The sequence below is a fragment of the Salvelinus sp. IW2-2015 genome, linkage group LG28, assembly GCF_002910315.2.
Source record: "Salvelinus sp. IW2-2015 linkage group LG28, ASM291031v2, whole genome shotgun sequence".
NCBI lineage: Eukaryota > Metazoa > Chordata > Actinopteri > Salmoniformes > Salmonidae > Salvelinus > Salvelinus sp. IW2-2015.
In genome coordinates this window covers 21,471,708-21,482,955 of record NC_036868.1, presented here as the reverse complement: position 1 = coordinate 21,482,955, position 11,248 = coordinate 21,471,708, and the positions used below count along the sequence as shown (strand labels likewise).

Sequence of the window (11,248 nt, the reverse complement as noted above, 5' to 3'; positions counted from 1 at the left end):
GTTACAAATCTGGCTAGATGTAGGGACACAGTAGGGAAGGACAGTGGTTATATATATCCTGGCTAGATATAGGGAAACAGTAGGGAAGGACAGGGTTATATATATCCTGGCTAGATGCAGGGAACAGTAGGAAGGACAGTGGTTATAGATATCCTGGCTAGATAGCAGGAACACAGTAGGGAAGGACAGTGGTTATATGATATCCTGGCTAGATGAAGGAAATCACAGTAGGGAAGGACAGTGGTATAGATATCCTGGCTAGATGTAGGGAAACAGTAGGGAAGGACAGGGTATTAGATATCCTGGCTAGATGAAGGAAATCACAGTAGGAAGGAACAGTGGTTATAGATATCCTGGCTAGTAGAAGGAAATCACAGTAGGGAAGGACAGGAGTTAGATATCCTGGCTAGATGAAGGAAATCACAGTAGGGAAGGACAGGAGTAAGATATCCTGGCTAGATGAAGGAAGTCAACAGTAGGGAAGGACAGGAGTTACAGATATCCTGGATAGATTAAATGATGCTAAATGTATCTGTTGTTTTCACACTGTTAATGTCCTTAGGTAGACACTAGGTACACTAGACAGGATATCCATTCCAAGGGAAGACATCTAGCCAGGATATCTATAACCACTGTCCTTCCCTACTGTGTCCCTACATCTAGCCAGAGGAGCTGAAGGAGCTGATTGAGAAGGCCCGGGAGATGGAGCAGGCCTACGGCCACCTGTTTGACGCGGCCATTGTTAACGGCGAGCCAGACACGGCCTTCCACGAGCTCCTGCGCCTCATCAACAAGCTGGACACGGAGCCCCAGTGGGTGCCCTCCTCCTGGCTGTGCTAGGGGTAAGAGGTCAGGGTTGAGGGGTCAACCTAGCGTTCAACTCCAGGGAGCCACAGGAAGGAGAGTTTGGCCTGGGTTGTGATCATTAGGCACCAAATGGAAGAAAATGTATTGAAACAGGAAGGGAATACCTGGACTTATCCAATAAGAACCATTTGTTTTAGTTTTTCCTAGAAAAATGTTTTAACACATTTGACAACGGTGTATCCTAATGAACATGACCCATAACACAGCTCTGGAGGAACGACCCTAAAAGGAAGGATGGACAATGATCATTGAGGCCACCGTTAGATCATTGTGGAGCCTCGCAGACACAAAATTCATTTTTGCCAGAAAGGGTAACTTGTCCTTTATCTAGCCATCTTGTGAAAGTTGGAGTTTACTTCATTTGCAGGGACRGACTTTTTATTATATAAGTGTTTTTTTCTGTGTTTGTCTTTGTGAATGTTCTTTTRGGTTTTTGTCAATGTCGGCACCATTCCAGATTCCAGTAGCATATGCAAAGACATTTATCCAAAACTGTAGAAAACATATTTCCATTTTATTCTACTCTAAATAGCTATTTATGATTGTAAATATCTATTTTTAGATGAAATGGCAAACAAATGTGATTTACCATTACCTCAGACCCAGTCTAATAATGTATGGTTTGTTTGTATGCGGTATACAAGACTGGAACTGTCTGTCTCAATTGAGGACCAATTTGCTCCTGGGGAACTATGTAACTTTCTCCTAGAAGTAGGAACCAAAGAGAAAGCCGTTGTATTCTAAAGATGGGTAAAGGTACTTGCTGTGTATCAATGATAGTATTATGTTGTGTTATCTTGAGTTGCTGCACTTGTACATCAAAAACAGACCTCAAGAATCATTGATCATCAGTAAAGATGACCTCAGTATCCATTGTCTAGTGTACCTAGTGTCTACCTACGGACATGAACAGTGTGAAAACAACATATCAATTTAGCATCATTTAATCTGACCAACTTTTATTTTCTTTGGTACTTTATAAGCACAACTCAAAAGAAGCCATCTTCAATATAATGAATATTCCTGATGAGAATTGTTTCAAAATGGTGGACATTAAAGTTACATGAATACTATTTAATCAGGTAAATGTATGATTTTGGAATATACTTGATACATATTCATTGTGTATGAGGGTAGGCATAGTCAAAACATTTGAGTAGGAAAAAGAACGAGAGCGAATATAAAATGTACATTCATTACATGAATTCGTTCCGTGGCACCACATAATACAGCATGTTGCATTTAGTGCTTCAATGCAAAATGGCTGCCATTTCACATACAGGTGTGTGCCCMAGATACATTTAGGATGTTGTACCTKGTAATAGCGTTCTCAGACATTACTTTGTTCAAAGTTTCCAGCACAGCTTTGTCAACAGACATCAGCAACTGAGGGACAAATCGTGGCTGAAACACCTACAGTAACACTCATTTGAGATAAGAATCGCAAAGTGACACTTGGAGAATATTCAGATCATCTTTATTTGGATGAATTGTTCCGACATAAGTGGGGTTGCACTCAGGGTGCCACTGCGGATGGTTATAGGGGGTCAGCAGTACATTGTCATTTAGCAGACACTCTTATCCAGAGTGACTTACAGTACTGAGTGCATACATTTGTCGTATTGGGGCACCGTGGGGGACCCCACAACCCTGGCGTTGCAAGCGCAATGCTCTACCAACTGAGCCACACGGGACCCACATGTTAGCCATCCTCCTGTAAAGGGTCAATACAGTACCATAGAAATAGAATGAAATTGCACAGAAACAGAATGTCATTATTTTATGGTCAATACAACCCCACTGATGTGGTGACCATGGAAGGGATTAGCATCCACAGCACAGACACTTAGGGAGGGAAAGAACGACCACCCTGTTTTAACTGTACAGAATGACAGCATGCATTGACTGAGTGTTCTGATGGAAGCATTGCCATTAGCCATCTATGTCCTAACCCAATCAGATGGAATGCTCAATACAGTTCACATTTGTAAACCATGTCATTTAACTCAATGTACATATATTATTTGCTACTTAAGCATTCAAAAGATAACTCATCTTCAACAAGTTTGACACTCTAGTGAACTGATGTGATTGCTGTTAGCTGCAAAGTTCTGACAGTTCTATACAGTGCTAAATCTGGACACTAATCTCCAATACTGTAAACGACAACAAAACATCACCAACGTGTACACAAAAAAAAACAGACAATTCTTCTCTTTCGCACACAAGAAGAAGACATCAACGTGGCCGGAGAGGCACAGAATAAATAGGATGTGGGTGACGGAGTAGCCACGGGTGACGGCATGTCACTCAAACAGCAGGTCCTGGTCGGTTTCCTCCATCATCATGTTGGATGGCTCGGCGATGGGGCCCAGCTTGGCCAGACGGGCGGCRATCTCCTTCTCCGTCCTCTCCCTCATCTGCTTCTTTTTCTCCTGGATCTTCTTCAGCCTGAGGAGGTGGGACTCACCATAGAATTTGAATTAGAACACTCGATATCGCWACGAGACACGCGGACAGTGATCCTCCAGTCAGCTGGGGGTGTAGACTTGGCRTTGAGGATGAGGAGTCTGAGGGATGACGTAACTTACCTGTAGAACTCTTCTCGTTCCCTCTCATCCAGCTCAGTGATGATGTAGCTGAGGGTCCGCTCAATGCGGGGGATGATCACTGCGGACAGGTCAAACCACATTTTATCCTCTCCACGCTGTCTTCCAACCATCTCTTTTRACTGCCATTATCGATATGTAGTGCAGGTTTAGTCACTGTGCCAAAGCGGTGCAGACTCACCATGCTCAATGGCGTTCACACGACGGTTGGTGATCTTGATGGCCTGATCCAGTGTGACAAAGGAAGTCTGTAGATCAAAACAGTGAGACCATGAGACTTTGTTGTTCAGTCACACATGCTCTGCATGGTTTACCAGTCTCGCAAGACTTACCTGTAAGGAAGCCAACTCCACTAGCAGCTCCACTGCTTTAGCATAGTTCCTCTTCAGCCTGGAGAGCTGCTCTCCTCCCCTGGCCAGACCAGTCAGCTCATAACCTAACAAGGAGAGGATAGAGGGAAGCAAAGAATACAGTGAGTAGTGACACAGAAACACACTACCTGTTCAATAGCAGGGCATAGCTTTCTATAAGTTGTTAAACTAAATTTGGCCATAAATGCAGCCATGCCAATATTTGAGGTAATAATAATAATAAATGMCATTTGCAGACGCTTTTATCCAAAGCCATACAGGACCACAGGGTTGGGGTTAATTCCACAAGCTAAATTAGATTCCCTCTCCCTGTAAATTCCATTTAATTCTAATCAATTTCTAGGTCTTTGAATTCAGAACAGTGTTGGGGAAGCTAATCTGAAAATATAGTTTGCCAAGCTACAAATTACTTCACACTGGAAGAAGTTAAACTAGACCACAGAAAAAGTGTTTACTTAACTAAAGTTACTTTGAAAAAGTACTTCACCTCATACACACCACTTAGTGAAAGACTATCATATATAAATCTGAAATGTCATAGGCTACTTTGGGGTAATATGTTAAYAGAATATATAAAAACWAAATCTCACCCATCTACATAAAATAAGTGTTTCTAGACATTTTTGCAAATGTATTGAACATGAAATACAGAAATATCTCATTTACACACCCCTGCTATGACGCTACAAACTGAGTTTAGATGCATTGAATTTCCTTTGATCAGTCACTACAACTTGTGGCCATTGTTTTTGGATATGATTAGAAAGACAACACACCTGTCTATATACAAGTGCATTCGGAAAGTATTCAGACCCCTTGACTTTTTCCACATTTTGTATGTACAAGCCTAACTCTAAAATAGTTTTTTTTTTCTCTCAATCTATACACAATAAAGCAGAATGACAATGCAAAAACAATATATTTTTTGAGATGTTTGCAAATTGATAAAGAATTCAAATCTAATTATCACATTTACATACAGTTGAAGTCGGAAGTTACATACACTTAGGTTGGAGTCATTAAAATTCGTTTTTCAACACTCCACAAATTTCTTGTTAACAAACTATAGTTTTGGCAAGTCAGTTAGGACATCTACTTGTGCATGACACAAGTAATTTTCCAAAATTGTTTACAGACAGATTATTCACTGTATCACAATTCAAGTGGGTCAGAAGTTACATACACTAAAGTGACTGGGCCTTTAAACAGTTTGGAAAATTCCAGAAAATTCCACCACGGCTTTTAGAAGCTTCTGATAGGCTAATTGACATCATTTGAGTCAATTGGAGGTGTACCTGTGGATGTATTTCACGGCCTACCTTCAAACTCAGTGCTTCTTTGCTTGACATCATGGGAAAATCAAAAGAATTCAGCCAGGACTCAGAAAAAAATGTTTAGACCTCCCACAAGTCTGGTTCATCCTGGGAGGCAATTTTCAAAGGCCTGAAGTACCACGTTCATCTGTACAAACAATAGCACGCAAGAATAAACACTATGGACCGACGCAGCAGTCCAACCCTCAGGAAGAGCAAACGCGATCTTTCTCTATAGAGATTAATGTACTTTTCGTGCGAAACGTGCAAATGCAATCCCAGAAACAACAGCAAAGGACCTTGTGAAGATGCTGGAGAAAACAGCGTACAAAAGTATCTATATGCAAACAGTAAAATGAGTCCTATATCGACATAACCTGAAAGGCGCTCAGCAAGGAAGAAGCCACTGCTCCAAAACGCCCGCATAAAAAAAGACAAGAATAGGGTTTGCAACTGCACATGGACAAGATTCATACTTTTTTGCGAGAAATGTCCTCTGGTCTGATGAAACAAAAATAGAACTGTTTCGGCCATAATGATCATCCGTTAGTGTTTGGAGGAAAAGGGAGAGGCTTGCAAGCCGAAGAACACCATCCCCGAACCGTAAAGTACAGGGGTGGCAGCACTCATGTGTGGGAGGTGCTTTGCTGCAGAGAGGACTGGTGCACTTCAACAAATAGATGGCATCATGAGGATGGACAAATTATGTGATATATTGACAGCAACATCTCAAGACATCAGTCAGGAATTAAAGCTTCGTCGCAAAGATGGGTCTTCCCAAATGGACAATGACCCCAAGCATACTTCCAAAGTTGTGGCAAAATGGCTTTAAGGACAACAAAGTCAAGGTATGAGTGGCCATCCATAAAAGCCATGACCTCAATCCCATAGAACATTTGTGGGCAGAACTGAAAAAAAGCGTGTGTCAAGCAAGGAGGCCTACAAACCTGGACTCAGTCTACACCAGCTCTGTCAGGAGGAATGGGGCCAAAATTCCCCCAACTTATTGTGGGAAGCTTTGGAAGGCTACCTGAAACGTTTGACCCAAGTTAAACAATTTAAACAGGCAATGCTACCAAAACTAATTGAGTGTATGTCGACTTTCTGACCCACTGGGAATGTGGATGAAGAAATTAAAACTTAAATAATTCTCTACTATTATTCTGATATTTCACATTCTTAAAATAAAAGTGGTGATCCTAACCTGACCTAAGACACGAGAGTTTTTTACTTGGATTAAATCGTCAGAGAATGTGAAAAAACTGAGTTTATGTATTTGGCTAAGGTGTATGTAAATTCATCTTAACTGTAATTATTCAGACCCTTTACTCAGTACTTTGTTGAAGCACCTTTGGCAGGCGAATACAGCCTCGTGTTTTCTGGGTATGAGCTTACAAGCTTAGCACACCTTTATTTGGGGAGTTTCTCCCATTCTTCTCTGTAGATCCTTTCAAGCTCTGTCAGGTTGGATGGGGAGCGTCGCTGCACCACTATTTTCAGGTCTCTCCAGAGAAATTAGATTTGGTTCAAGTCCAGGCTCTGGCTGGACCACTYAAGGACATTGTCCCGAAGCCATTCCTGCGTTGTCTTGGCTGTGTGCTTAGGGTTGTTGTCCTGYTGGWAGGGGAACCTTCGCCCCAGTCTGAGGTMCTGAGCAGGTATTCTTCAAGGATCTCTCTGTACTTTAGTCAGGATCAARGAAAAGATGATCGGAGCAGTCTCCCAGTCCCTGCCGCTGAAAACATCCCCACAGCATWMTRCTGCCACCACCATGCTTCACCGTAGGGATGGTGTCAGCTTTCCTCCAGACGTGACACTTGGCATTCAGGCCAAAGAGTTCAATCTTGGTTACATCATGCCAGAGAATCYTGTTTCTCATGGTCTGAGAGTCTTTAGGTGCCTTTTGGCAAACTCCAAGCAGGCTGTAGTGTGTCTTTAACTGAGGAGTGGTTTCCATCTGGCCACGCTACCATAAAGGCCTGATTGGTGGAATGCTGCAGAGATGGTTGCCCTTCTGKAAGGTTCTCCCATCTCCACAGAGGAACTCTAGAGCTCTGTCAGAGTGACCATTGGGTTATTGGTCACCTCCCTGACCAAKGCCCTTCTCACCCGATTGTTCAGTTTGGCCGGACAGCCAGCTCTAGGAAGAGTATTGGTTCCAAACTTCTTCCATTTAAGAATGATGGGAGGCCACTGTGTTCTTGGGGACTTTCAATGCTGCAGGTACCCTTCCCCAGATCTGTGCCTCGAGACAATCCTGTCTCTGAGCTCTACGGGCAATTCCTTCGAACTCATGGCTTGGTTTTTGCTCTGACATGCACTGTCAACTGTGGGACCTTATATTGACAGGTCTGTGCCTTTCCAAATCATGTMCAATCAATTGAATTTACAACAGGTKGACTCCAATSAAGTTGCAGAAACATTTCAAGGATGATCAATGGAAACAGGACGCACCGGAGCTCAATCTCGAGTCTCATAGCAAAAGGTCTGAATACTTATTTAAATAAAGTTTTTTTTATATGTTTGCAAAAATCCTAAAAAGCTGTTTTGCTTTGTCATTATGGGGTAATGTGTGTAGATTGATGGGGGAAAAATATGTTATACATTTAAGAATAAGGCTGTAACATAACAAAATGTGGAAAAAGTCAAGGGGTTTGAATACTTTCCGAATGCACTGTAAGGTCTSACAGTTGACAGTGCATGTCAGAGCAGAAATATACAATCAAATCCAAGGAACTGCCTGTAGATCTCCGAGATAGAATTGTGATGAGACATACAGTATCTGGGGAACGGTATAAAACAATTTCTAGAGTGTTGAAGGTTTCAACACTCTGTCCATCTGACCAAACTGAGTAACCGGGCTAGAMGGACCTTGGTCAGGGAGGTGACCAAGAACCCAATGACCACTCTGACAGAACTACAGMGTTCCTTGGCTGAGATGGGAGAMCCTGTCAGAAGGCAAACAGTGTCTACAGTACTTCACCAATCTGGGCTTTATGGGAGTGGCCAGATGGAAGCTACGCCTGAGAAAAAGGCACATGACAGCATGCCTGGAGTTTGCAAAAATATTCTGTGGTCTGATGAGACAAACTGAATTATTTGGCCTGAATGCAAAGCACTATTTCTGGAGAAAACCAGGCACAGCTCATCATCCGTCTAACACCACATCTAACACCATCACTAAAGTGAAGCATGGGAGGCAGCATCATGCCATGGGGATGTTTTTTAGCAGCAGGGACTGGGAGACTGGTAAGGATAGAGGGAACAATGAATGGAGTCAAATTCAGGCAAGTCCTTGATGAGAACCTGCTTCAGAGTACAAACGACCCCAAGCATACAGCCAAAGCAACGCTAGAATGRCTTCAGAACAAGACTGTGAAAGTCCTGGAGTGGCCTAGCCAAAGCCCAGACTTRAATCCCATTGARAATCTGTGGAAATTCTTGAAGATTGCTGTTCACCGCTGCTCCCCATCTAATTTAACAGAGCTTGAGAAAATCTGCAAGGAAGAATGGGAGAAAATCCCCAAATCCAGATGTGCAAAAATGATAACAGACATACCCAAGACAACTCAAAGCTGTAGGGGCTCCTACAAAGTATTGACTCGCGTGTAAATACTTATGTAAATTATATTTCTGTATTTAATTTGCCAAACATTTCTAAAAACATGTTTTCAGTTTGTCATTATGGGGTGTTTTGTGTAGATGGATGAGAAAAAAWATATATTTAATCAATTTTTATTTCAGGCTGTGACAACAAAATGTGGAATAAGTCAAGGGGTATGAATACTTTCTGAAGGTACTGTAGATTTGAATACCACCAAGCTACTGCAATATGTAGTTAAATTACTAGTTGAACTACATGTAGTTAACTACTGCCAAACACTGATTCAGAGATAATTAAATTCCTCTCAATTACAATGTTGGGAATTTAATTMTTGGATATATTATCCTCAACAATTCCATAAATTCCCATTTGACTTCAACACCCCTCAGGCTTTAAGGCTGATCATGTCACTGTTCAGACAGTCTAGCTATACTGTAAATATAGAAATACAAGTTATCGACTTCAAACAAATCCTGCAGTCATTTCATTAACTGGACAAAGTAGAAATATTTCATTTGAATTATTAACTGTTTTTATAATTCCAATTCAATTCCAATTCAAACCGTCCAAACAGCCTAAATCCAATTCCATAACTTGAAGATTGTTGAAATTCTAATTGAATTCAACGTAAATTCTCCACTTCATGAGTGAATTCAAGAATTGATTTGGAATTTCAAACTAAATTGGAATTGACCTGAACCCTGCATGAMCAGATAAGAACACTACTTACTGTCCCCTCCTTCGTGGTAGTGCTCAAACACAGGTAGAGTGACACCTGTGAGGAAAAGGAGAATCACACAGGTGAGACATTTAGGAAAGACATGCTGTTGTTCTAAAAAGACACAGAGAAGTCCAAAGGTGTTGACCTGCCACGTTATCCTTCTTAGCCCGAACCTTCACCTGGGCCTTGTTAACATTCTGGATGACAGTGGTGCTGTGGGAACATGATAGTGTTATGAGAATATTGACAGAACATTAGCAAAATATTGACATCAGACAAACACCTAAATAAAGGCCTCAAATGGCTCATGATGAGGCACATCCTCTCACCTGAAGTCGCCAGCGGCGAATTTCGCCTCAGCCAAAGAGAAGGCCGCCTCCCTCATCACTTCACCCATCAATGTCTTTGTCTAGAAATCRGGAGAGGCAACAAAAGGACAGGAGCCAACGTAACATGCCCCGATGACAGGATTTTATACAAAGAAATAATACAACTGACTTATATTAAATCAGATAAGAAACAGAGAATTAGACAATGTTTTAATCATAGAAACAGAACTACTAGAACAGATATTAACCATTCAAAAATCGATGGTCGGTGATGGGTGGGCCGGCAGACATATTGAGTTTCCTCATGGGCGCACTGTCAAATGTCCATGGTCTGAGGGGCTTTTTCCATTCTAGTCATTCTTGTTTCTCTGTAAACCTCCTTGAATTACCTCGATGATCTTGCGGAGGATCTGACGGAAGCGCATGGAGAGGGCATCAGCCTTCTTCTTCAGTAGGTTTCTACCCGTCTGGGCCCCCTTCAGACGGGCCTTCATRATGGTCTGGGCCCTTCACAGACAAGTCATCAGGTGTCAGAGAGGACTTCCATCATAAACATGCATGGCCATTCAGATTTGAATCATGTTGAAAGATATTGGTGCTTTTATGCAGGTCACCACAATATCAAAAGTGCCTGTTATTGACCCATCATTATGATGTTCCGGACAAATTAACATAGTAAGTAGTTAGACATGGCATAATCTGTGCCATAGACTGTGTGAGTAAAGTTAGGGCACATCAAAATCTCCCAGTGGTTGTTTGGAAATTATGGACAGYCATCACATGACAGTGACAGTCCATTTCCTCTTTTAGATGTTCATCATGAAATGGCAAAGAAATACAACTATTGACTCGAAATAATAACTAATGCCATTGCAAATTGTGGCAAAAATGCAAAGGTTGAGTTTTTTCATAATTTATTTTAAAGGGCTCACAATTGACTGCGCTTGGCTAACTAGCTGACAGCTGGCTAAGCTTACTGATCTGTAATTTCCTTCATTTCAATTTGGCCCAACCTAACACAACTAAAAGGTGATGTATTAATTGGGGGGCATAAACTTGCTACCCTAGATTGAGTGAACTAGCTTGCTAGAAATGTCAAACTATGCTAGCTAAAATAACAAGCTGCCTAGACTTGCTACTTACATTCTAGAGGGGAAGACGTCGATTCTCTCTTTTCCTGACATCTTGTCCTTCTTTGGCTGCAAACGGTCTTATGTACTTCAATTACGTCTGGACGGCGATTAAATAACGAGACAGCACGTAAATACCTAAAATATTAAAGAATAGGTATTGCACAGTTGTTATTACTTGGAGAATAACAGCTTTGTAACCGATGTCGTGTTATTCATGATATTCTATTGCAAAAAGCCATCAGCTGGGTAGCAGTCATGTGACTGTGTTGTTAACCGCTATTGCGCTTGCGCGTGTCAACCG

The 11,248-nt window shown here is 41.7% G+C and overlaps 1 protein-coding gene and 1 pseudogene across 1 annotated transcript; one reads left to right on the top strand and one right to left on the bottom strand.

Moving 5' to 3' along the window:
• Positions 1-1,916, top strand: part of LOC111954123 (protein PALS1-like) — a 52,764-nt pseudogene extending 50,848 nt beyond the window's left edge.
• A 411-nt stretch (positions 1,917-2,327) lies between these two features.
• LOC111954163 (V-type proton ATPase subunit D) lies at positions 2,328-11,218 on the bottom strand. The gene is made up of 9 exons (XM_023973676.2): positions 10,958-11,218; positions 10,204-10,321; positions 9,815-9,894; positions 9,631-9,698; positions 9,495-9,539; positions 3,809-3,912; positions 3,658-3,724; positions 3,459-3,537; positions 2,328-3,318 (listed from the first exon to the last, which is right to left on the bottom strand). The coding sequence occupies exons 1-9, from the start codon at positions 10,996-10,998 to the stop codon at positions 3,174-3,176; spliced, it is 747 nt and encodes a 248-aa protein (XP_023829444.1). The 5' UTR covers positions 10,999-11,218; the 3' UTR covers positions 2,328-3,173.
• Positions 11,219-11,248: the final 30 nt, after the last annotated feature.